General features: G+C 44.2%; 1 protein-coding gene across 2 annotated transcripts in view; it reads left to right on the plus strand.

Annotated features, from left to right (window-relative positions):
• The first annotated feature begins 4,531 nt into the window (after window positions 1–4,531).
• Window positions 4,532–26,934, plus strand: part of LOC118081060 (uncharacterized) — a 32,231-nt gene continuing 9,828 nt past the window's right edge. Inside the window, exons 1-6 of one of the 2 annotated variants that reach the window (XM_060271198.2) lie at window positions 4,532–4,666; window positions 6,564–6,878; window positions 9,444–9,743; window positions 10,712–11,026; window positions 12,854–13,153; window positions 15,168–16,522. In XM_060271198.2, coding sequence (XP_060127181.1) covers window positions 4,537–4,666; window positions 6,564–6,878; window positions 9,444–9,743; window positions 10,712–11,026; window positions 12,854–13,153; window positions 15,168–15,421 — 1,614 coding nt within the window. In that variant the 5' untranslated portion in view covers window positions 4,532–4,536 and the 3' untranslated portion in view covers window positions 15,422–16,522. Of the gene's footprint in view, window positions 4,667–6,563; window positions 6,879–9,443; window positions 9,744–10,711; window positions 11,027–12,853; window positions 13,154–15,167; window positions 16,523–26,934 lie in introns of those variants that run through there. The other variant, XM_088663393.1, reaches the window with a different exon arrangement.

Below are 26,934 nucleotides of genomic sequence, written 5' to 3' on the forward strand. Positions count from 1 at the left end.
CACTTGGTCCTGGGGATGATAGCTTCATTGATACACAGGAAACAGAGGTGGTGCTACAGGGACCTGCTAAAGAGCAGGAAACTACAAGAAGGAATGACTCATGTTTTCATTTGTCTCTATACTAATGCACAGAGTATGGGAAACAAGCAAGATAAATTTGAGCTCTTAATATAGGATGGCAAATAGGACCCGGTAGTCATTACTGAAACCTGGTGGGATGATACTTATGACTGGAATGTAGAAATTGAGGGGTATAACAATTTTTTTAAAAATAGACCAAACAGGAAGGGTGGAGGAGGAGCATTACCGTCCTCGTCTCTCTCTCTCTCCTGCACGCGCTCCGAAGAGGGAAAGGCAGCGCTAGCTGGCACGCCCGGCCTTGGCTGCATCGGGGCTTCCCGGCCAAGGCCTCTGGGGCTGTTTCCCCGCCCTGCCCCGCTGGAGTCATGTGGCTTGCGCCCTGCGCCGCCATCAGCGTTCTCCTTGCGGGAGAAGGGAGAGAGAGAGACGAGGCGGCAGGGCGCTCCTGGCGGCGCAGCTCCTTCTGCTGCGCGGAGGGTCGGCAAAACTTGGGTCCGGGGATCGGGAGCGGTGGGGGAGATTGAGGCAGTGCCGTGGATTCACTACTGAAAGTGTAGACAGACTGATAAAGGGGCTGTGGAAGTCTTCTGAACAAACATGGAATTTTGAGCTGCAGTAAAATTTAGTGTATACAGTATAGGTCTTTCGCAAAATCCATGTAAACAGTTTTTTTCCTCTCTCTCCTCCTTCTTTCACACTTGCACTCCCTCAACTGAGGAAACAGCAAAACTGCATTTGGGGGCAACTGGGAGTTCCTCTAGACATCCTGTCCACTGAGCATTCAATCCTGGTTTGCTAGCAAAAAAGCTTGCGTGGAGGCTATACTGGGCTTGCTCTTTATCAAGCATTTGTTCCAGTTTGATTGCACAGAGGTTATAAGGCTTCACATCAATTGATTGCTGTCCCACATTTTTTAGCACACCCCCTCATCACTTTCCTTACCACAAAAAAAGTTCAGAAGTTTTAGTTTTTCTCAACGCAGATTTGTATTGACAGAGCACTTCAACATACTCTAACTGACTGCCAGTATGCCATTGAATCCCTCCTGGAAATTGGTGGGACAGTCTGGAGGCGACCATGACACATGGCACATATAGTTTGCATGGAATAGCAAATTCCCCTTTCCCTGTACATTTCCAACTTACTGTTGTCAGAGGGAAACAGCTCCATACACACTCCATTAAAGGCACAGTTTGCATGGATCCTTCCTTTCCCTCTCTTCACCCCACACCCCAAAATAGAACAGGCTGTGGCTCCTTCATATAAGAGAGCATGTGGACTACTAGAAAGTAATGAGAGCTGCTTGCTCACCCACCTCATCCCCTGCCAATAAGGAAAGTAAGTTTCTGGCCAACACACAAACATACTTGGAAAGGTTTGATGAGTCACTGGTTCATATGCAGCCATCCAGCAAACAGCAGTAAAAAATTAGAACTCTTTCCCCTCAATTCATTTAAAAGGATTTCTTGGGGGGGGGGGAGAGAGCAGCAAGCCAGTTGAAAGAGAGCAGAACGAGGAGGAAAAAGTAGTACCTAAAGGAAATTATTATACACAGTTGGTTCTGGAAGTCTGTACTTAACCTGAAGCGTACTTAACCTGAAGCAAGCTTTCCCATTAAAAGTAATGAAAAGTGGATTAATCCGTTCCAGACTGTTCACGGAGTACTCAACCTGAAGCGTACTTAACCCGAAGTATGAGTGTAATTGGTTATGGAAATCCGTACTTAACCTGAAGCGTACTTAACCTGAAATGTACTTAACCTGAAGCGAACTTTCTCATTGAAAGTAATGGAAAGTGGATTAATCCATTCCAGACAGGTCCGCAGAGTACTTAAAACTGAAAGTACTCAAACCAAAGCGTACTTAAACCAAGGTATGACTGTAACCACAATGGGTGCCAATGTAGTGCAGCCTCTGGTGGAGGTGGAACAAAGCCATTGTGGCTAGTAGCCATTGATAAATAGCCTTATCTTCCATAGTTTTTTTTTCTAAATTCGTTTTAAAACCACCCAAATAGGTGGCCATCACTACTACCTCTGTTGGGAGCAAATTCCATAATTTTGTGAAACTAGCTTCTTGTGAACTCTGGAGATGCAGGGCACAATAATCAGACATCTCTCTCTCTTTTCTTTTACTCTGTGGAGCAATGCCTATGGTCAATATAGGCACCCTCCCTACTCCAAAGAATATATGTATTTAAGAAAAAAATCATTTAAAGCGGGGGTGGACAACACTGACAGAATTCAAAATCCATATGGTTTTTGTATGAAAGATCCAGAAGCAAGAGACTGGGTTCCTGAAAATGAATTCTGCATTCCTATTTCATTTTTTTCCATATGGATCACTCCAGAGAACTCCTTTCATAAAGCAAAAAAAAGTTTTCTGTCCCAGGGCCAATTTGACACCTCCCCCCCCAGTCCTCATGCTGCCTTCCCAAAGAAGGAGGCTGCTGGCAGGACCCTAGAGCCCTCCTACCTCCTTCCCCAAGCTGGGAAAATGCGAACTAGGCTTTGGGAAGATGGGCACCTGCTTCCCAATGCGCAAAACCTGGCTTACCTCACCTGGTTCTGGGAAGGCAGTGCAAGGGCTGGGGCAAGGTGTCAGATGTTGCTGAAGGCCACCAAAATATTGAGGACTGCTGGACCCACCTGATCTAGACTCTTGTCCTACTTTGGTGAATGTGCAAGGCCTGTAGTTTACAAGTCACAGGTTCCCCCCCCCCTGCTCTTGGAATCATTGAATTATAGAGTTGGAAGGGATCCTGAGGAGCAGCTGTCCCATGTGGGGATCGAACCTGCAACCTTAGCATTATCAGCACCACACTCTAACCAAGTTATCCAGGCTCTGAATATGGCCTACCTTAAAAACCATGGCCCTTTAGGATACTCTGCTGGAGGAGGGGGGGTACTCCTTGTACTGCTTTCTTCTCACTTTGCTCCAAACTGCACTGAGATTTGTGGTTGTAAATTTATAAGTATGTTTGTGCTCTACCCCACGCTCTGTTTCTTCCAAATATGCTTCGCTCCAATTAAACTGTCAAGCCCAGGGGGTCCTGAGGCTTATCAGTTGTCAAAGGTAACTTAGGTTTGGTTTGATTTGGTTTTTAAATGTTCCTATGGCAGCAGTGCAAGATGGGAAGTTCAGAATGTATAAAACCTGTTCTCAAGTGTCTGCAACCTCTGAAAAAGGGGCACTTAGGAAATTACACCCCTTCTTCCAGTTGTATTCTTATACTGAAGCCTCATACTTTAGTGGTGGAATACATGCCATGCATGCAGAAGGTCTCAGGTTCAATCCAGTACTCCAAAATTGCCAGGCACATTTTGCACATGGCTATTGGCCACTGAAGGCCTGATGTCTCCACCATCTGGAGTTGCATGCCTGGGGATCCTTGGATCCTGACCGTTTGCACACACTAGCAATGCATCCTGTAGAATTCTACCTGCTATATTTTTTATCTGCACAATCAGAATGAGTTTCAGGAACCAAAAAGTCTCATTGAAAAATACGACTTTCAAGCTGTCTGCCCCCAAAATGGCAACTAGGCATTCTGTTTGGTGACTGTAACCCTGGTTTAAGGAGCACCTAGATAATATATATTTAAGTTTCTAACACGGGTTCAATTCTTCCCTAGCATCATCGGTTAAAAACACATAGCTGCCAAGTTTTCCCTTTTCTCGTGAGGAAGCCTATTCAGCATAATGGAAAATCCCTTAAAAAAGGGATAACTTGGCAGCTATGTAAAAACAGCACTCGGCTATTTGGATGGATAGTCTAATGTGCCATTAGGTGACTTCCTGTGTCCATCCATGTATTTTTCACAGGCCCCTTGTTCAGAATACTATTCCGCTGACTTGGTCGCCTTAAGGTGCTACTGAAGGAATTTTTTTACTGAAGGAATTTTTTTATTTTATTTTGGTCGCCTGTGGTAAAGCTATGGAGGCACATGGGGAGTGCGAGCCGGGGGCCACCTCGCCGCGCCTCTCAGCTGTTCAGCGGAGGCGGCCCCAGGCCCGCGTTCCCTGCGCACCTCCGGAGAGCTGCCTGAAGCTGCTGAGTTTGGCGCCCCTTTCGTGCCCCTGATGGCCAGGTAAAGAGACTGCTTTTTACCCCTTCCCTTCACCAACAACCAAGGAACTCTCTTTTTATTTTTTATTTTTATTTTTTCTATTTTTATTTATTTTTTCTTAAAAAAGGTCAACAACTCTGGGAAATTGGGGGGGGGGGGCGCCAGAAGGTGATCGCCTAGGGCGCAAAAAACCCTAGCCCTGGACACTTTACATTTCTCCTTGTTAAAATTCATCTTGTTTGCTTTGACCCAGTTGTCTATTCCCGCCCGTCGTGACGTCACGACGCCCCGCCCCCAGGGGCTGCTTTCATCACGCGCGCTGCTCGGAACGGTCAGGAATCTTCCTCCGCCGCTGCCTGTTGCTAGTTTAAGGATTTTGGAAGAAGGATGCCAGCCATGCTGCTGCGACGGGCTGGCTGGGAGCGGGGCACAGGGGAAGCGCTCGCCGCCAGATTCTCCTATGCTCTGCTGCTGGCGCTGTTCGTGCCCTTCGCGACAGGGACAGAGGAAAAAGCAGGTAGGTGATCTCTCTCTCTCTCTCTCTCTCTCTCTCTCTCTCTCTCTCTCTCTCTCTCTCTCTCTCTCTCTCTCTCTCTCTCTCTCTCTCTCTCTCTCTCTCTCTCTCTCTCTCTCTCTCTCTCTCTCTCTCTCTCTCTCTCTCTCTCTCTCGTTTGAAAGTCACAGATCCCGAATCTCTCACAGGTGTTAAAAGTGGCTTGATGATCAATTCTTCTTCCCAGAGAATTCTGGAAATTGTGGTTCTTGTGAGGATGATAGAAGGGCTCTCCTAACAATTCTCAGCATTCTGAGTTCGTAGCCGATTGCTGATGGCCGAATGAGATGTGAGGGGCCCCAGGGCGAGGGTCAGGTTGGGAAGTGTCCGGTTGGGACTGTGACGTGGGCAGAGGGGGGCTCTTTAAAGCCCTGCCCCCCCTTTGTAGTCCTGATCGGAAGCTTCGCTCCTGTGTCCCCTTCACGTCAGGGTCTTCTTCTGCCGTGACTCTTGCAGCCGGAACCTTGCAAGGAGGAGGAAGAAGGAAGAGAGGAGGGAAAGTGGAGCGAACGGGAAGCACCCCCCCCCAGCAGAGTCTCCCCCCCAAGCGTCGGTTTGCAATCCAATAAAAAAGGCAATGCAAGAAAAGGTCAGCGCTCCTCCGGCGTTGGAGAGGGGGCGCAACTGCAATGGTCAACCCCCGTCGTTGCAAACTAACAAGCGACGCAAAACACACATTGCAGGCGGCTCGGGACATTTTTGCTGCTGCTGTTACTGGGGGTCGCTCCCTCCTGGATGTTTCTTCCTCTGCCCGCCCCCCCCATCTGTGGGTGTGCCGCTCCCCAACAGCCTGGAGACGTCAGGACCCTCGTTTGAGCCTGGAAGAAGGAGCAAGACAGAGGCTGCTCTGCACAGTCTCCTTTGCGCGCAAGCCAGCCAGCCAGCCAGCCAGCCAGCAAGCAAGCAAGCAAGCACGCACATCCATCCCCTCTCTCTCTCTCTCTCCCCGGGGCCTTTTCTCCCGTCTCCAAAGCTCCCCCTGCAAGAGTGGCTCGTAAAGCATTGGTCAAGAAGCCCCACAGGATATAGGCAGAGGAGGGGGGGGGGACAGACAGGCAAAAGCCCAGGCTCTGGAGCCCGCGCAAACTCCCCAGGGCGCACAAGGCGATGTTCAGCACGTTTACTCCATGGTGCAACTCCGGGAAGCGGTACTTTGTGGGGTCAGGGGCCCACGTAGCAGAAGGCTACCCCTAAAATGTGGTGGTAGTAGGGCTGAGGCAAGACGCCAGCGCGCAGAGCTTCCTAGGCTGGGGAGAATGAGGCAGCGGCTCCTTCACCTCCCCAGCCCAGCGAGCTCCGCCTCCGTGCGCAGCCCCGCAACACCCTGCCCCACTGACCACTGTTGAGTGGCGGGTGGCAGCCAGGAGCATTGGGACGGCCTCTCTGCAACAGCGGTCTCTTAAGACAGTTTCACGTTCGCAACCTGAGGTATGACTGTATGGATTCACCACAACTGAGGGTGGGGGTGAGGAGGGCTGCTTGCATTAATTTATTTTTGGTTTGCAATTGTTCCTGTTAATTATTATTATTCATAATGGAATTTACTACCCACACTTTTCCATAAAATCTCAGGGTAGCCCCCCCCCCAATTAATATTCTATCATAATAACTTCATTGATTAAAAGACAGGGTGAGAAAGAAAGAAAGAAAGAAAGAGTGAGTTGAAAAGAAAAACAAAAAAGTAACAAGATAGCAAAAAAATATACCACTCTTAACCACTACACCACGCTGGCGCTGGGTAGTTTACAACAAAACAAAAATACATTATTTCTTGCATTGTATTATCATATCATGCTTCCCTACTATTTTGAAAGCTGATTTTGCCCCATTTTAAATTAACACATTTTTTATTTATTTCTAGACCGTTGGCACTGCCCTTCAGCTAATCTTTCCATACCAGAAGGTTCTTCTGGGATGATCATTCCTAATAAAATATTGAACCATTCCAATAGTCTTCCTTTATACAAGAAGAACCACTCCTCGTCTTCTTGGCAATACATCTTGAGCATAGCCAAGAGACACCTGAATCACAGTGTCGGCACGTATGAAGCGGACATCTATATATCTGATAGCGGCCTTTCTGTCAAGAATGCTTATGAAGGACTTGCCGGAGAGTACCAGCTTGTTTATCAGCAAAATGAATCCTGTGTGCTTCAGTTCTTCCTTAATATACCTGGTAAGTTTCTGATGTGATTGACACCTAGAGATTCACAGTCACTGAGGGAGGAGACAATGGTTCCTTTTATTCATTTCTGTTTGTTATATATTTGTACTGTTCAGGAGCTTTAGAGGTTTCCTAGATTCAAGGTGTTGCCTGAGGATGCTCCTAGAGTTTTTGTTTCTGTGCAAAGGTGCCCTTCATTGTGCAATGACATCATGTATCTCTTAAGACGCCATCCACTTTGTCCCATTCGTAGTTTTATATGAATACCATTAATAAGTTGCCTTCTATCTGCACTTTCCTTGATTTGTCCTTCTGATAACTTCTCCATCCTAGAATGTTCGCCTAATCCAGTCTGCCTAATCCAGTCTGCCGGTCGATTTAATCCAGCCCCTGCATCAGTTACCGGTAATTTCTTGTGCTAAAATTCCCCCCAAAGCTCAACAACTTCAATCCTAAAAGAAGCTCAACAACTTTTGTTGGCCCACATTCATGTTCACTTCATCAAATCTGGCCCTCTTTGAAAAAAGTTTGGACACCCCTGTTCCAGGATGATCATTTCTCACATATCAATCCATCCCCTGCTACAAGCTCCCCATATCTGCTATAATTCAACCCCTAATTCAAGGTGCAGATATTTTTTTCTTAAAAATCAATTACAAAACTAAAACCTGCTCTAAAGGTCAACAGTTGAATCTTGCAAATAACTTGTGACCCACCAGATCACTAGCAATGTGTTATGGACTGTATCCAAATACCTTTTACTCAGAGTTTTAGAGTTTTAAAGTCCTGTACTGCTCAGGACTGCAATATATAAAGAACCGCATTTCTCCCTTTGAATGATCCTGTGAGGCGATTTCTGCTCTGCATACCTCTGAAGGAGGTCTGATCCTGCAGGGAATTGGCACACGCAGACACAACCACTGCACATCACCTGATGTCACCCAAGCTTTGGGGTGACAGATGTTGATTGACAGGTGGGCATGGTATGGAAGAAATTGTCCTGTATCCAACAGGTTCTCTACCCCTGCCCTCGTTCCTTTTCTGCTGAAAATATATTAAGGACATGTAATCAACGCAGCATCCTATATAATAAAGTGCAAGTGTCTCTGCGTCCAGTCCCTGTGTCTCTGTGTCCGCGCTACTGCGCATGTGCCCCACGGACACAGGGCTTGGACACAGAGACTGGACACACACACGTGCACGCTCTCCCTACCCCCGACCTACCGTTTCCCTGCGACCGCCAACCGCCACTCCCGGCCAGATTGAGCGTTGGCGGGGGGGGGGGGGGAGAGCGCGCATGTGTGTGCGTCCAGCAAGGACAGGTTCCAGGGTTCGGAGAAGCGCTGCGCAAGCACTTCTCCAAACCGCGGGATGTTTCCTTCCTATCGGCGGCTAGGGGAGAGGAAGGAAGGAGGAGAAAGGGCTGCTTTCTCCTCCTTCGTTCCTGTCCCCCCGTCGCCGACAGGAAGGAGAGGTCCTGGGAGCACAAGATCGAGGATCCGGTCTGCAGAGTCAGCGCCCAGCAACGCCGTGCTGGATTGAGGAGGCGATGCTCCGTGCGGTGCTGCTGGGTGCTGACTCTGCAGCCCGGTGCTCCGTGCAGCGCTGCTGGGTGCCGACCTGGCAGGCAGCTTTCTTGATCCGGCGGCATGCCGGGTCGGCGCTGATCAGCACTGCGCGGAGCACCGGATCGAGGAGCCGGTCTGCAGAGTCAGTGCCCAGCAACGCCGCACGGAGCATCGCCTCCTCAATCCAGCACGGTGTCCAGACCGGCTCCTCGATCTGGTGCTCCGCGCAGCACTCACATATGTTCTAGCGCCCGTTTATTTAACGGGCTGAATGACACGAGTAATTAATAAAAGATATATTGCACAAGTATAGCTTCCTCTAGAAACAAGATTCCACAAAGTTTGGTTTCCTGCTCCAGGCATATAAATGACCATCTGCAATGTTTGCTACTATAACAAAGCAGTTTCCAAAATCCATATTACAGAACACAAAGTGGTGCGGCTCACAGACAGGTAATTTTGCCCAGGATCAGAGTATAATCACGTGCATGCTTACATGGGACAAGTCCCCATGAATTCAGTTCTACCTATAAGCAGAGACGCAGATTGAAAGATCTAAACCTAATCTAGAACGTCAAACAGAAATAGTTATCAAAGTGAATGAATGTCAAACACAAGTAAGTAAATTCTTCACTGGCTCAATCTGCTAGTTCAGTGTTGCAAGTTTATGGCTCAAAGTGTAAGGTCTCTTAAGACAAGTTCATAAAAGGTTGTATTATTTGCGCATTCAACCCAATACCGGCAGCGATGCAGCATTTGCCGACACCCGGGGCGCAGAGGGTGAACAAAACCTGCCACGTCAATGCGGATAGTCTGCCCCCCAAAGATGATGGGATCCAGTAAGTTTCCAAACTGCCTTCAGAAACTTTGGTCAACAAGTGGAATATGACTTTTACCCAATGTGCAATTGCAAAGGTGTAATGAGTTCACGCCTCTCTTAAAATATGAGATCTAATCTGTCTGGTTGGTGGTAGATTTCTATTAATGAGTTGCCCTCATTTTCTTCCAGGGTCTACACACTGCCCTTCTCGTAACGTCTCCATAGCAGAAGGTTCAGCTGGGATGATCTTTGCTAATGTTTCCAGTTATCCCTACATTCTTTTATTTCTTAAGAGCAGTTCCTTTGATGGTCCCATATTAGCCATAACTGAAGGAGAACTGAGAGTCTACAATAGCTCATTCAAGGAACACTTCTATCTACAGGGAAATGACCTCTTTATCAAGAATTCCAGCAAACAGCTTGCTGGAGAATACCAACTTGAAGATTTTGAGAGGAAAATTTGTTTCCAAGTCTTCCTTAGCATACCTGGTGAGGTTCTGAAGTTACTGTAATGCAGTCATACCTCAAGTTACGAACGCTGTGGGTTGCACGTTTTCAGGTTGTGGACTGTGCCGAACCTGGAAGTACCGGAATGGGTTACTTCTGGTTTTCTGCACTTGCGCATACGCAGAAGTGCAAAATGACATCACAGGCATGCGCAGAAGCACCGAATCGTGTCACATGTGTGCGCAGACACGGCGCTGCAGGCTGCGAACGCTGTGGGTTGCGATCGTTCCTCCTGCACAGATCACGTTCGCAACCTGAGGTATGACTGTATGGATTCCCCACAACTGAGGGTGGGGGTGAGGAGGGCTGCTGCATTAATTTCTTTTTGGTTTGCAATTGTTCCTGTCAATTATTATTATTCATAATGGAATTTACTACCCACACTTCTCCATAAAATCTCAGGGTAGCCCCCCCCCCAATTAATATTCTATCATAAGAATTTCATTTATTAAAAGACAGGGTGAGAAAGAAAGAAAGAAAGTTGAAAAGCAAAAGCAAAAAAGTAACAAGATAGTAAAAATATACACACCTGTATATTGATGTATGGTAATGTAAGAGTACAGATTTCAGGGTAGAAGAAGAAGAAGAGTTTGGATTTGTTATCCCACTTTATCACTACCCAAAGGAGTCTCAAAGCGGCTTACAATCTCCTTTCCCTTCCTCCCCCACAACAAACACTCTGTGAGGTGAGTGGGGCTGAGAGACTTCAGAGAAGTGGGACTAGCCCAAGGTCACCCAGCAGCTGCATGTGGAGGAGCGGAGACGCGAACCCGGTTCCCCAGATTATGAGTCTACCACTCTTAACCACTACACCACGCTGGCGCTGGGTAGTTTACAACAAAACAAAAATACATTATTTCTTGCATTGTATTATCATATCATGCTTCCCTACTATTTTGAAAGCTGATTTTGCCCCATTTTAAATTAACACATTTTTTATTTATTTCTAGACCGTTGGCACTGCCCTTCAGCTAATCTTTCCATACCAGAAGGTTCTTCTGGGATGATCATTCCTAATAAAATATTGAACCATTCCAATAGTCTTCCTTTATACAAGAAGAACCACTCCTCGTCTTCTTGGCAATACATCTTGAGCATAGCCAAGAGACACCTGAATCACAGTGTCGGCACGTATGAAGCGGACATCTATATATCTGATAGCGGCCTTTCTGTCAAGAATGCTTATGAAGGACTTGCCGGAGAGTACCAGCTTGTTTATCAGCAAAATGAATCCTGTGTGCTTCAGTTCTTCCTTAATATACCTGGTAAGTTTCTGATGTGATTGACACCTAGAGATTCACAGTCACTGAGGGAGGAGACAATGGTTCCTTTTATTCATTTCTGTTTGTTATATATTTGTACTGTTCAGGAGCTTTAGAGGTTTCCTAGATTCAAGGTGTTGCCTGAGGATGCTCCTAGAGTTTTTGTTTCTGTGCAAAGGTGCCCTTCATTGTGCAATGACATCATGTATCTCTTAAGACGCCATCCACTTTGTCCCATTCGTAGTTTTATATGAATACCATTAATAAGTTGCCTTCTATCTGCACTTTCCTTGATTTGTCCTTCTGATAACTTCTCCATCCTAGAAGGTTCCTCTAGGACAGGCATGCCCAAAGTCTGGCCTGGGGGCCTAATCCAGTCTGCCGGTCGATTTAATCCAGCCCCTGCGTCAGTTACCGGTAATTTCTTGTGCTAAAATTCCCCAAAAGCTCAACAACTTCAATCCTAAAAGAAGCTCAACAACTTTTGTTGGCCCTCATGCATGTTCACTTCATCAAATCTGGCCCTCTTTGAAAAAAGTTTGGACACCCCTGTTCTAGGATGATCATTTCTCACATATCAATCCATCCCCTGCTACAATCTCCCCATATCTGCTATATTTCAGCCTCAAATTCATGGTACGGATATTTTTCTTAAAAAATCATATATAAGACTAAAACCTGCCCTAAAGGTCAACAGTTGAATCTTGTAAATACCTTGTGAACCACTAAGGTGAACCACAGATCACTAGCGATGTGTTATGGACTGTATCCAAATACTATTTACTCAGAGTTTTAGAGTTTTTAAGTCCTGTACTGCTCAGGACTGCAACATATAAAGAACTGCATTTCTCCCTTTGAATGATCCTGTGAGGCGATTTCTGCTCTGCATACCTCTGAAGGAGGTCTGATCCTGCAGGGAGCTGGCACACGCAGACACAACCACTGCACATCACCTGATATCACCCAAGCTTTGGGGTGACAGATGTTGATTGACAGGTGGGCATGGCATGGAAGAAATTGTCCTGTATCCAACAGGTTCTTTACCCCTCCCCTCGTTCCTTTTCTGCTGAAAATATATTAAGGACATGTAATCAATGCAGCATAATTAATAAAAGATATATTGCACAAGTATAGCTTCCTCTAGAAACAAGATTCCACAAAGTTTGGTTTCCTGCTCCAGGCATATAAATGACCATCTGCAATGTTTGCTACTATAACAAAGCAGTTTCCAAAATCCATATTACAGAACACAAAGTGGTGCGGCTCACAGACAGGTAATTTTGCCCAGGATCAGAGTATAATCACGTGCATGCTTACATGGGACAAGTCCCCATGAATTCAGTTCTACCTATAAGCAGAGACGCAGATTGAAAGATCTAAACCTAATCTAGAACGTCAAACAGAAATAGTTATCAAAGTGAATGAATGTCAAACACAAGTAAGTAAATTCTTCACTGGCTCAATCTGCTAGTTCAGTGTTGCAAGTTTATGGCTCAAAGTGTAAGGTCTCTTAAGACAAGTTCATAAAAGGTTGTATTATTTGCGCATTCAACCCAATACCGGCAGCGATGCAGCATTTGCCGACACCCGGGGCGCAGAGGGTGAACAAAACCTGCCACGTCAATGCGGATAGTCTGCCCCCCAAAGATGATGGGATCCAGTAAGTTTCCAAACTGCCTTCAGAAACTTTGGTCAACAAGTGGAATATGACTTTTACCCAATGTGCAATTGCAAAGGTGTAATGAGTTCACGCCTCTCTTAAGATATGAGATCTAATCTGTCTGGTTGGTGGTAGATTTCTATTAATGAGTTGCCCTCATTTTCTTCCAGGTTCTACACACTGCCCTTCTCGTAACGTCTCCATAGCAGAAGGTTCAGCTGGGATGATCTTTGCTAATGTTTCCAGTTATCCCTACATTCTTTTATTTCTTAAGAGCAGTTCCTTTGATGGTCCCATATTAGCCATAACTGAAGGAGAACTGAGAGTCTACAATAGCTCATTCAAGGAACACTTCTATCTACAGGGAAATGACCTCTTTATCAAGAATTCCAGCAAACAGCTTGCTGGAGAATACCAACTTGAAGATTTTGAGAGGAAAATTTGTTTCCAAGTCTTCCTTAGCATACCTGGTGAGGTTCTGAAGTTACTGTCATATGGATTCACCACTGGGGGTGGGGGTGGGGGTAGAGTTCGGGGTTAGGAGGGCTGCTTGCATTAATTTCTTTTTGGTTTGCATTTGTTCCTATTAGTTATTATTATCTATATATATATAAATGTAGGCATTGCGCACGCGGAGGTCACAGCCTTTCTCCGTAACTGCTGAACCGTAATATAACAAATTTGGCCACAACGTTGCATGCCCATCAGGGATGGATCTGGCATAATTCCCCCCCCCCAAAAAAACCCAACAACACACCTTTCACACCTAAAATAATGATTAAACACAGGTGTTAATGGGTGATTTTCCATTGATAATGCTCAAGGATGTGGACAAGGTGCTTGGACAAGGCGGCTACGACGCTTCATGGCTCATCATATCTGACAAGGATTGGAGACTAGTGGTGCCACGGAAGTAAACAAATGTCTCTCTGAGAGGAGAGACCACTCTAAGTAACCCTCCCTGAGCCCAGAAGATCTGGATCATTATACTGTAGCCTGCTTGCAAATGTCTCCTCGCAGGTGGTTCCTGAACTCCAGACATACTTGGATGAGATTAATTTTGTACTCAGGACCATTTCTGGCCCTGAGATGGCCTTGGTTGCCCTGTATGCAGGAGACACCGGTGGGAAGGAGCATAGCATTCCACTGGACCTCCTGGCCAGTGCAGGATTTACGTATAAGCTAAAAAAGCTATAGCTTAGGGCCCCCCAAAAAACTTAAAGGAAAATAACTGGATATAGATTTCCAACATATAAGATAAAAAAACAAATAAAATAAAACCTACATACAGCAACAGTGTTTTATTTTTGTGTGTATGGACCTATTGGGACGCAGGTGGCGCTGTGGTCTAAACCACAGAGCCTAGAGCTTGCTGATCACAAGGTTGGCGGTTCGAATGCCCGCTACAGGGTGAGCTCCCATTGTTCGGTCCCAACTCTTGCCCACCTAGCAGTTCGAAAGCATGTCAAAGTGCAAGTAGATAAATAGGTACCACTCCGGCGGGAAAGTAAACAGCGTTTCCGTGCGCTGCTCTGGTTCACCAGAAGCGGCTTTGTCATGCTGGCCACATGACCCGGAAGCTGTCTGCAGACAAACGTTGACTCCCTGGTCCTATAGAGCAAGATGAGCGCCACAACCCCAGTTGTTCTCAACTGAACCTAACGGTCAGGGGTACCTTTACCTATGGACCTGTTAGGTCCATAAATGACCATGTAGCATATATTCAACACCAAAAACGACGGCAATTTATTGTTGACAAAGGACAGCTAGTCATATAAAGGGCCCCAATACCTTCAGTAGCTTAGGGCCTCATCACCCCAAATCCGGCCCTGCTCCTGTCACCAGCATCTATCTTACTTAAGCTTACTTCAGAGGGTGAGATGGAAAGTCAGCCCTATTTGTATCTGAAGAAGTGTGCATGCACACAAAAGCTCATACCAATGACAAACTTAATTGGTCTCTAAGGTGCTACTGGAAGGATTTTAAATTTTATTTTGTTTCGACTATTTGTAATATGTTTGTGTATTTTTATTGTATTTTTACTTTAGCTGTAAATCCTTTGGGGGCTCGTTGTCATGGAAAGCGATATATAAACCTAAACCTAACCATTGAAGGAGAGGCATGCTATAAAGGCAACACAAAATAAATAATAGACTCATACCAGTAAACAATAAAACTGATTTGTTGTTCCACTTGCCATAATGGCTGAAAGCTCAGTAGGTAGACCATGAGACTCTTGATCTCAGGGTCAGAGGTTCAAGCAAGCCCCACGTTGGGCAAAAGACTCCTACATTGCACGAGGTTGGACTAGATGACCCCCGTGGTCCCTTCCAACTCTACAGTTCTATGCTTTTATGGCACATAGGTCTGGTTCTATCTAGCCTTCTTGGTGGGGTGGAATAATGCCACACATAGCTCTTTCCATGGTACAGCTACACTTAAAGGGTGTCAGAAGCATGCCCGCTGACTTTTTCTGTTTTCCAGTTTCAGGACGCAGACATGATTGCGCTTACGGCGCACTAGGGTTTGTCATCTTTTTGGTGCTCTGTTTCGCAATGCATCTATGTTGCAAAAGGAGAGAGAAAGGCACTGCTCAACTTGCTGGTGGCTTGGCAAATGGAACTCTGCCTCCTGGGTCACCAGAGGTACAAGAAAGCAGAGCAGACCCACCCGGGAGAGAAAATGGGAACTCTTTTCCTCATGAATGCGACCCTCAAACAAATGCCTTACTGCCTTGAAGGATAAAAAAGTTGGTTTTCAAATGAAAAAGTCTAAATTGGAAATGGAATTGTTAGATTCAAAAAGTAAGAATTTATCAAAAATGTATAATTTATTGTTGGAATGGCATACAAAAGATGAGCAAACAAAATGTGTAATGATTAAATGGGCAAATGATGTAGGACATAATATCATGGTGGAAGATTGGGAAAGGTTATGGATGTATAATATGAGATTTACCGCGTGTTCAGTGTTAAAAGAAAATTTGATGAAAATGATGTATAGATGGTATCTGACCCCGGTAAAGCTTGCAAAGATTTATCATAAACAAGATAATAAATGTTGAAAATATAAAAAACAAGAGGGAACTTTCTTCCACATGTGGTGGACGTGCCCCCAAGTGAGAGACTTCTGGGAAAAGATTTATAACGAATTGAAAAAAGTGTTGAAAAACACCTTTGCTAAAAAAACCAGAGGCCTTCTTACTTGGGATAACGGGAGAGGATATACCTAGGAAGGATGTTACTTTCTTTTTGTATGCCACAACAGCTGCAAGAATTCTACTTGCAAAGAATTGGAAGAAGGATGATTGGCTGAAGAAGTTGATAGAATATATGGAACTGTCTGAGTTGACCGGGAGACTCCGGGATCGGAGTGAAGAAGCAGCGGAAGAAGATTGGAAGGAATTTAAAATTTATTTAAAGAATAAGTGTTTAGTAGATTAGAAATAAGGGAAGTGAAGGAGAAAAAATAGAGGTTGTAGATAATATAATGGTAAGAGATAAGTATAGTTAGAAATAAGGATTTTATTTTATTGAGAAGAAAGATTTAGATAGAATATAATAGGATAAGATGTAAAAGATAGAAAAAATAAGGGATTATTAAGTAATAAGTAGAATTTATATAAGATTTAGACTTTACTACAGAAGTGATGAAAAGAATCGCAGAAGGAGAGGGAACGAGGAAGTCATTAGATTGGAGATAAGTTTAATAAGTTAGATTTTTTGTTTTCTATTTGAATTTTTGTCTTTTTTGTCTTTTTTCCCCTTTCTGTTGTGTGGGTGTGTATTTTTATATGCCTTGTTGTTTCAGAATTTTTTTTAATAAATATATTTGAAGGACTTCTCCTGTTCATTTTTCTAGCCATATGCTTTTTAAGATGCTGGCCATGTGCAATACACATCCTCTGATATCACCTCCCCCCCCCCCGCGCGCAACATGAAACCTTCACACGCCCTCCTGCCTGTACCATTATTATTTTTAAAAAAACCAAGTGGCCTTGAAGTGTATTTTCTTGTGAATTTGCACAAAAAGATGGGAAGCAGTTTGAGGGCATCAGCTCTGTTGAAAGATCAGCATTTGAGTTCAGTTCCCCCAAGCAAGGAAGCCTCAAACACTCCCCTTGGAGGAGACCCGGGTATCAACTCTGGCAAAGCCCACTCCTATGAGACACTGACTCAAACAGAAAGGACCAGGTGTGCAGCCTGGGAGTCATTCTGGACTCACAGCTGCCCATGGAGGCGCAGGTCAATTCTGTGTCAAGGGCGACTGTCTGCCAGCTCCATTTGGTATGCATGCTCTGGTTATCTCCTGCTTGGACTACTGCAATGCACTCTACGTGGGGCTACCTTTGAAGGTGATCTGAAAACTACTGTATAACTAATCCAGGATGCGGCAGCTAGACTGGTGACTGGGAGTGGGACCATATAGCACCGCTGGGACCATATAGCACCGATCGTAAAGGATCTTCACTAGCTCCCAGTACATTTCTGAGCACAAATCAAAGTGTTGGCTCTGATATATATATATATATATATATATATATATATATATATATATATACACATATACACACACACACACACGATTTTTTTTGTTAAGCAATACAACTTGCCAATACATAACCAATTACAATTTCTCCCCCCTTTCCACCCTCCCCTCCCTCCCTCTCCCACCCTCTCAGGACTTTCCTCAGCTCCCCTCTCTCATTTGTTTATACATATTTATACACGCTACTAAACTGTACATATGTTCTACTAATAAATTATGGATGTTTATTCAACACTTGCCAAGGAGTCCAAATCCTTTTGTTGTCTTTTGAAATAGTTTGTAAAAAGTTCCCATTCTTCCTTAAAGTCACGGTTGTCCTTCTCACATAGTTTATGTGTTAACTTTGCCAGTTGTGCATAGCTCATCAGTTTTTCTTGCCATTGTTCTTTCATTGGGACTTCTGGCTCTGACTTTTAAAGCCCTAAATGGCCTCTGCCCAGTATACGCGAAGGAGCATCTCCACCCCAATCGTTCAGCCCGGACACTGAGGTCCAGCTCCGAGGGCCTTCTCGGAAACCAGGAAACCAGGAAGAGGGCCTTCTCGGTAGTGGCACCCTCCCATCAGATGTCAAGGAAATAAACAACTACCTGACTTTTAGAAGACACCTGAAGGTAGTCCTGTTTAGGGAAGTTTTAAAGGACTGATGTTTTTATTATGTTTTTAGATAGGTATGTTGTAAGCCACCCAGAGTGGCTGGGGAAACCCAGCCAGATGGGCAGGGTATAAATAATAATAAAATTATTATTATTAGTCAGGAAAAAAACATTCCCTTCGATTTGCACGATATTTGCATCCCCTCCCCTTTTATCTCCAGGTTGAGACCTGGAATTTTTTTTTTTGGACTGGAAAAGCTGACAAGAAATGATAATGCATTTAACATTAATAAAATGGCAGAAGTTTCATTTGCAGTAGATGTTTTGAGGTGGTCCAGCATGCTTCTAAACTGAGGGGTTTTAGAGTGCAAGGTGGCTATTGTGTCCAAACAACTGCATGGTCCCTCACCTCTCAGTCATGTTTTAACCCAGCAAGAGCCAGTGAAGCAGGCCAACAACATAGTTGTGAGCAAATTCCTCTAACAGAGGCTGGATACGCACCAAAATGCCCCCCCCAACTTTTACAAACATTTTAACCAGAAAAACAAGGTCTTTACTTTCTGTACTTTCCCCTCGATTTCCCACTCTTCCCCTCCCTTTTTGAGTTTATTATTATTATTATTATTATTATTATTATTATTATTATTAAATCAATAAATAACCATACATAAGTAATCATAAAAATGTGCACCCCACCACTGAGACCATTCCATTATAACTTTCCAACCTCCCAAAATTTTGACACCTCTTGTGCTAGTTTAACCCCTTTCAGTTTTAACAATACAAATTCTATGAACACCCTCCATATCTCTTCAAAATCATTTCTGACGTTTGCATTTCTGAGGTTCCAAACAATGAAAACTGAAATTCTGGATGCTGGATACAAAAAATATTCCTAGAGAACAGTGATTCGGCACCTGCTGATGTGATTCAGTTGGGGGTAACACTATATGTAAGTTGTATGAAAACCCAAGGGCTAAATACTCACAGAAATTCATTTGCTCGTTTGTCACCCTTAAGTATCTGCTGTCTTGCTCAGTCAAACCACTCAATACAAGCTCTATGTATTATGAGGATTTTATCACATCTATTTTAACATGCTTCTAAGCATAGCTGCCAAGTTTTCCCTTTTCTCACGAGGAAGCCTATTCAGCATAAGGGAAAATCCCTTTAAAAAAGGGATAACTTGGCAGCTATGCTTCTAAGATTGTTCACCTCTTTCCTTTTCTGCTTTTTGGCTGTAGCCTTCATTTGGTCGATCAATAACATTTGTTTGTGTAATTTGTTTCAATTGTTTTTAATACTGAATTTTAACTTGTGGTAAGCTGCCCTGGGATCTATTGGTGAAGGGTAGCCAGTGCCGGATTTACATATAAGCAAAATAAGCTTCACTCTTTTGGGGGCCTCAAAAAATTTAAAGGAAAAAACAAAACTGGATGTACATTTCCAAAATATAAGATAAAAAACAAATAAAATAAAACCTACATACAGCAACAGTGTTTTGTGTGGTGTAGGCTCCTATGATGTACATATTTAGTTATGTGCAAATGGCTTTAGATACCTATTGGCTCCATAAATTACCATACAGCATATATTCAACACAAAAAACAGCGACAATTTGTTGTTGACAAAGGACAGCTGGACATATAAAGGACCCCATTACCTTCAGTAGCTTAGGGCCTCATCAAACCTAAATCTGGCCCTGAGGGTGGCTAAAAATAATATTGATAACAGATAATTAATAATCGTTTTTCCTTTTCAATATAAAGAATGTAATATAAAGGTTGTATGTTTGTTCAAGTAAAAACAAACCAACGTGACTTTACTGGTTTATTTTCTACAGTTCCTGTTCTTCAACGAACGCTGATACTGCATGTGGCGCTGCAGCAAGGAAAAAGTTCCTCCTCCTGCTGTTCTCGCCCACCCGCAGGAAAAAAAAACCCCAAACAATCTCTCCGATTACTCCGGGAAGCAGAGCTACTTCCTGCTGCAGGAAGCTCTATGGAGAAGTTTGAAAGAGCAGGAACAATAATCTCAGCACTGATTTGGTTCCCACCTCTCCCTCTCAATAACAAGAGTCCTGCGTGCTTTAAGCTGAAGATGAACATCAGTTGGAGAAGGCTAGAAGAGAGAGGAAGTAATTTATGGGAAGATTATGCACTCACACACACTTACACTCCCTTCCTCCGCTTAGAGCATTAAGCGCCCCAAACGTTTATTTGATTAATTGCAGGTGTTTGCACAAATCTGCTTATGGTGAGGAGCGCGCAGCAGCAGAATATGTGGCAACAGAGGCGCACCCATTGACATGAATTCTTGAAGAGCCACTGCCTGCCAGTACTAAGTGCTGAGCTAAAGGAACCGTCTGTCTGGCTTAGTCATAAGGAGGGTCCCTATCTTCCTAAAAGAACTCCCACGGTGGCTGCAGGGGTACAATGCACAATTGCCCCTTGTCGGAAATGCAGATGAGAGAAAGAGAAGGTTGTTGTTGTTTAGTCGTTTAGTCGTGTCCGACTCTTCGTGACCCCATGGACCATAGCACGCCAGGCAGTCTTGCACTGCCTCCCGCAGTTTGGTCAAACTCATGTTCGTAGCTTCGAGAACACTGTCCAACCATCTTGTCCTCTGTCGTCCCCTTCTCCTAGTGCCCTCAATCTTTCCCAACATCAGGGTCTTTTCCAAGGATTCTTCTCTTCTCAAAAAAAGAGAAGGTACAGGCTGGCATTTAGAGAAGGACGACGGACCCCGCGAAAAGCGCTCAAGAACCAAGCCCCCAATAAACTTCCTCTTACCTTCAAAAAGCAAGGTCCCCCTTCTTGGCATCCTTTGCGCTGTTCTGCCACAGCGTATTGTCCAGTGTCTCCTAGAGAAGGGAGGAGAATCTGCGAGATAGGGAAGGTCAGGGAGCCTGCCTTGCTTATCCTTCTCCGAATAGTCTTTGGTGCCTGCTCACCTTGCAGTTCTCGAGTCCTGTCCAATGTCCATCAAGGAGCTGAAGCTGGGTCCAGCCTGGACAGACAAGTGGATGCAGCGAAAGAGGCACAGCATTGCTCAGAATCATCACCATGAACTTCACAGCGCGGGGTCCGGTGCCCATCTTCACTTTCTCCCTCTGGCTGCCTCTTCTGGATCACTCCAGGCTTTCTCTCTTCTTTTTAGCCTCTCCAATTATTATTATTTTGGATCGCCTGTCAGGACAAGAGGCCCCAGAGATCAAGGCAGCTGCAAGCTCTCTATTGACTGCGGCTGTCCCAGAAAGATGTGGTGCGTTCTCCCCCAGGAAGCAGTGTTCCCACCCACAGCTTAACAGCATCAGCACCACGAACAGGTCAAGTTGGCAGGTAGACCAAGTGAGATATTTGCTGAAATCCTGAGCCGTTTCTGCTTGCGGATATCTAACTGCGATAGTTCAAGGACTTCAGTTTTAGTTTCCTTTTTCCTTGCTTCTGGCCACCCCTTTAAAGGAGGCGCTAGGAAGGGTTAGCCAGTGGTTAGGAAAGGAGCCGATTTCATGCTGACAGTCAGTGAGCAAAGCGCAACACAGAGACTGATTCATTTCTCAATTGCAACTCTCCCTGGCGCTCTTTGACTGGATGGGCACACACTTCAGCGGCACGGTTCATTTCCCAAAGAATATGTCAGTTCAACGGAAATAAGGGAGCATTTATTCTGAAAAGCGCGCTAGAAGATGTTCCCTGCGTCACACACAACTTCCCACCTGCAGTCTTCTTCTCCGCCCGCCTCTATAAACCTCCCAGAGGAGGATTTTCCTTCAAAAGGTAGCGAATCTCTTAAAGGTATATCGCCATGTCATAAGAATTTACAAACCACACCTCTGCCTCACACTAGGGTTACACTTACAGGTGAAACTCGGAAAATTAGAATATCGTCGAAAAGTGCATTTAATTCAGTAATGCAACTTAAAACCAATGTATGAGATAGATGCATGGCATGCAAAGCAAGATATGTCCAGCCTTTATTTGTTGTAATTGTAATTGGGTCAATTATAAATGGAATGTAATTAATGAAATGTAATAGCGATGTTTGTTTTTGTTTATTATTATATTATTGTAACTATGTGTTTTATTACTGTGGGATTTCCAAAAGAAAGCATTTGTAAAAATAAAATAAAATAAAATAAAAAGTTGCATTACTGAAATAAATGCACTTTTCGATGATATTCTATTTTTCCGAGTTTCACCTGTAAATAAAGCAGCCCGGCCCCAACACGTGTGCAATACCCCACGGAAGGGTAAACAATATTCTTTATGATAAAGGTCGAAGAATCTGAGTCTGCAAAACACGCCTATTTCCACATACAGAGCCCGCTGGGTGCTGGCAATGGAACGTTGAAACAAAGAGAGAGAGAGAGCCCTGTCAATCAAGCAGCAGGCTGCCCCGTAAAACAGCGGGACTCCAGTTACCAGCGCAAACCAATAATAATAATAATAATAATAATAATAATAATAATAATACCGTAATATATTTATACCCTGCCCACCTGGCTGGGTTTCCCCAGCCACTCTGGGCGGCTTCCAACAAAATATTAAAATACAATAGTGCGTCAAACATTAAACGCTTCCCTAAACAGGTTATTATAGGTTTCAGATACAGGAAAATCACACTCCACCTTGTTTCTTTCATCAAAATAAAAGTTTTATTTCCACCTCTCTGCACAAATGTCCCCAAGGAAGAAAAATAACACTGTATCAATGTATCAATAGACTTGGATGTATCAATGCTCTTGAATGTATCCTGTTACTTCCTTATCTTCTGAGTTAGCCAATAAAACTCAGAGACAAGAGGAGTTAGGAGTCCATTATGTTTATTGCAAAGCAATAAGGTTACAGTCGAATCTTTTTGGAATACTGGAACCCCGCCCAAAGGCCAGGCAGGGGTATTTATAACATTTCAGACAAAGGATTTCAATTTAACCAATCACATAAATCATTACATCATTTTAATATTTAATATTCATCACCTCATTTCATATTTAATACGTACGTCATTATCTAATCTAATACGCATGCGCAATAAGCGTTGCTAACTAAACTTTGATTCTTACCATGATCTGTTACATATTGTTAGTTTGCATGCATGGGAACCTGTTTTATGTGTGGATGTAACAATTTATGTTCTAGTTTATGAATTGTTTCTTTGTGATTTACGTATTAGCTGACCTTCTATCCCAGTAGGGACGGCTTCTTGCTGAATCATCAGTTTCTCTAAAGCAACAGGTTACCATAATTCACTAATATAAGCATATTCCAGGATTTACAGGGAATTACATTATTAACTTAATTGGGGCCCTTTGGGCCCCTGCTACAGTAGTAGTAGTATTTATTATTTATACCCCGCCCACTCTGGGCTGCTTACAGAATATATAAAAAAATTATAAAGCACCAAACATTAAAAGCTTCCTGATACAGGGCTGCCTTCAGATGTCTTCTAAAAGTTGTATAGTTCTTTATTTCCTTGACATTGGCAATTTTTGAGATAGTGTGGATAAGCCTGAGATCGGATGGACAGCAGTGATGTTACTCCTCTTGCAGTGAATGTACCTAAGAGAGCCAGTAGAGGGAGCCTCGTGGTCATCACTGCTGATTTTCAAACAGCTCTTCAAGTCCATAACTTGACTTGGTTTTTGTTTGTTTCCTTCCTGCTAGAAATGTGGAGATGAGGTGGAAACGCAGCTGACATCATTTGGCACATGGGCCAAAAGAGGAGTCATGGGGAGGGAGGGAGAACTTTTCAGGTAGGAGCAGAGCCATTTCCTTTATTCCTACTACGGTATACTCGCCATTCTCTCAGAACACTACTACTTAGCAAACAGTTTACTTTTTCCTTTTCCTGATGATAATTCTCCGTCCCAATATTTACGATCTCTGACCCCTGTCCCTTCCTCTGTGAAACTTTTCTGTCCTCAGTGCTCACTATTAGCTTTCCTCTGAAGCCGTTTGTTTAATCGCTGAGCAGTTTGAAAGTTTGTAAATATTTCAGCGACATCACAGCCATTGAGACAATGGCTGGATCCTTTCCAGGATCTAACAGCCAAAAAGCTACATTCAACACTTCCTTTAAGAGACTAGTTCACCAAGGGGGCAGCTGGAGCTTCAGAGAGGCAGAGGCTGGAAAGCCCTTGTTGACTTCCTTGCTTGCTGGAGCAATGTGCTCACCCAGAGCTATCCTGTCGCCATGGTGTTGTGACAACTGTGCTACCTTACCCCGTCACCTTGTCTTGCAGGCTCCAAGATATATGATCACTATAGATCAGGCATGTCCAAAGTCCGTTACGGGGGCCTAATCTGGTGCCTGCTGGTCAGTTTAATCCGGCCCCTGTGGCAGTTTATCTCCTGGGGTAAAATCCTAAAAAACGCTCAAGAACTTGAATCCTAAAAAAGGTCAACAACTTCTTTGGTCGGCCCCTCACACATGTTCACTTCATCAAATCTGGCCCTCTTTGAAAAAAGGTTTGGGCACCGCTGCTATAGATGAACATGTGTACATATATGATGTATGTTCATGTAGAGATGAACAGTTAGAAATAGGCTCGGGCCTCCAAGGTGCCTTGTGGAAGACTGGGGTGAAAACTGGGTGTCTATGTATTAGGAAGTGAATAAGGAACCTTTCCCCACTGGCTGTCTATCAACCCCAAACATACCTGCCTAATTGCTATACAGCTAGGACGGGCAGCTTTCTGGAAAGCAGGGAAGACAAAATGTATAATTCCCTCTCACTGCTCTCCCTCCTGAAACCTTCCCATATAGTGCAGCGAGGATAGGGATTGTTTTTGTTTTAAAGTCATAGTGTGCATCTCCCAGCCTTAACCCCCATTCCCTCTGGGATGCTATGAATGCTTTATGGGCTCAGACTGCTAAATCTCCTGTCCCCGTGTGATTTCCCACCCCTATCCATCCTCCACCTGCAATATTCATAGAATCATAGAGTTGGAAGAGACCACAAGGGCCATCCAGTCCAACCCCCTGCCAAGCAGGAAACACCATCAAAGCATTCTTGACATATGCCTGTCAAGCCTCTGCTTAAAGACCTCCAAATAAGGAGACTCCACCACACTTCTTGGCAGCAAATTCCACTGTTGAACAGCTCTTACTGTCAGGCAGTTCTTCCTAATGTTTAGGTGGACTCTAGTAGGCAAAGGTCTTTGTCCAGTGACAAAGGGAGTCTTATCATATGCCCCCAGTCACCTTTTTGTTTTGTTTCCCCCCAATAATTTTTATTCATTTTATAATAAGACATCATACAACAACAACAAAACACAACAAAACAAAAATAAAAACAACAAAAAAGAAACACTTCTCATACTTTGCTTAACATTGACTTAAGGACTTCCTCAGATCCCTCCCTTCTGATTTTCATTTTTTGAGATCATTTTGCTCCTTAGCAATTTTCATATATCTAAATTCCATTATCATCTAAATCAACCAATATTTTCAGCCATTCATATTTCCAAAACATTCATCTCTCTCTCTTTTTTATCTTACTATCCTCCTTCTCCTACCCCCCCCTCCCCAGGCCTCTTCCTGCCACTAGAAGGCCCCAGGGTGAACGGACAGTCAAAGGTAGTCCATTTTATGATTAGGCTTCTCCCCACCCCAAAACCTCCCCCTGCCACCAAGAGGCTCCAAGACTCCAGTCACCTTTTGGGAAAGGAAAACAACCCTGGTTGAAGGCTGCACCCTTAGAACACCTTGCCATTTGAAGAAGCAGGCAAGTAAAACACTGAGTGTCCTCTGGGCATTCCCCTTCCTGCACACACACGGCTGTGTAAGGCCCATTAACCAAGCAACCAACTCTAATTTAATACATCAAAAAGACTGTGGTTTCTATTTGACGTTGCTATTCCTCATCTGCCTTCTGCTTACAACTTTGCTGAGCCGCCACCCTTCCCATTGGTTTCTGCTTCAAGGTCGTAATTCTCTGAAATAATACAAGTAACAGTTTCTCTTCTCTTCCTAGCTGCCCAGCCTAAATGCATTGTGCAGCAGGTACCGGACCCTGCTAGACCACATCCTTTGCAGATCGTGTTATCTCGAGTGGTCTCATCATACCAGAGCTGCTTGCTTCTCTCATTTTCCAGAGACCTTTAACTTAACTTTAACTTACCACATAGAACAAAAATGAGAGACACAATTTGGAAACATTCAGTTAAGGAAGCAGTTCAATTGTTGGAGGTTTGAGATGGGTCCGATTTCAGAATTGGTGCAGTATCTAATTATATGACCCTCCAGGATGATGATCGGTGTGGCATTCTTCTGGGCTTTCTTGGGTGAGTAAAAGCAAAAGCAGATTTTGTTTTGGAAGTTGGTTCTTTGGGGACAATGTTGGGCAGAAGAGCCTGCAAATGGGCGGTTATTGCTATAAGCATTTTACAAATGGGATAGTGAAGCTGTTGGGGTGAGTTTCTGAAGTGCAGGAGAACCATATGAATGTCAATGAGTTTAGACACTTTGTTCTCCTTTAGAAAACACAAAGCAGATCACCCCATACCCTGGGTGGAATTCAACATCACGTTATGTCGAATCTTCCATCTACACAAGCAATTCAGCTTGCCAAGCAGAATGATCCCCTTCCTGTGTGTGCTGTTCTGAGCAGGGGTGTACCTAGGGGTTGGATAGGTTGGTGGCTGCCAAAGGCCCAGGCCCAGGAAAGGCACAAAATTGCCCTCAGTTTAGGAAGTCATTGGCGGAGCGCGAAAGGCAACGAAAAGGAAACTCTTTGAGTTTCTGGCCCATGGTGTCTTTCAGCTTTGGAGGCACCTATATGTCTCCATGCCTAAGAAGCAAAGGGGTCTAGTTATAGTTCTGGGAGTTCTCTTGACGTACCCTCGGCCAATTTTGTGGGCTGCACAAGGGGAGGAAGGGAGAAATCTCTCTTGCATGGGATGGGTTGAAGCCCTTTTGCAGGGCTTCTGATGACAAGTTTCATTAGCTGAATCCCTCCTGCTGAATCAAAACATGGATGAAAATACGCCTACTCTTGAAGTTTTATACTTTTCTGAATTTCGAGTTGGCGTGCCACACACAAAAAAGACTGCAAAATGCATATATCAGTGTGCAAAAATGTTTATATTGGGCAGCCGTGCATAAAG

This window comes from Zootoca vivipara, chromosome 2 (assembly GCF_965207765.1).
Source record: "Zootoca vivipara chromosome 2, rZooViv2.hap1.1, whole genome shotgun sequence".
Taxonomy (NCBI): Eukaryota; Metazoa; Chordata; class Lepidosauria; order Squamata; family Lacertidae; genus Zootoca; species Zootoca vivipara.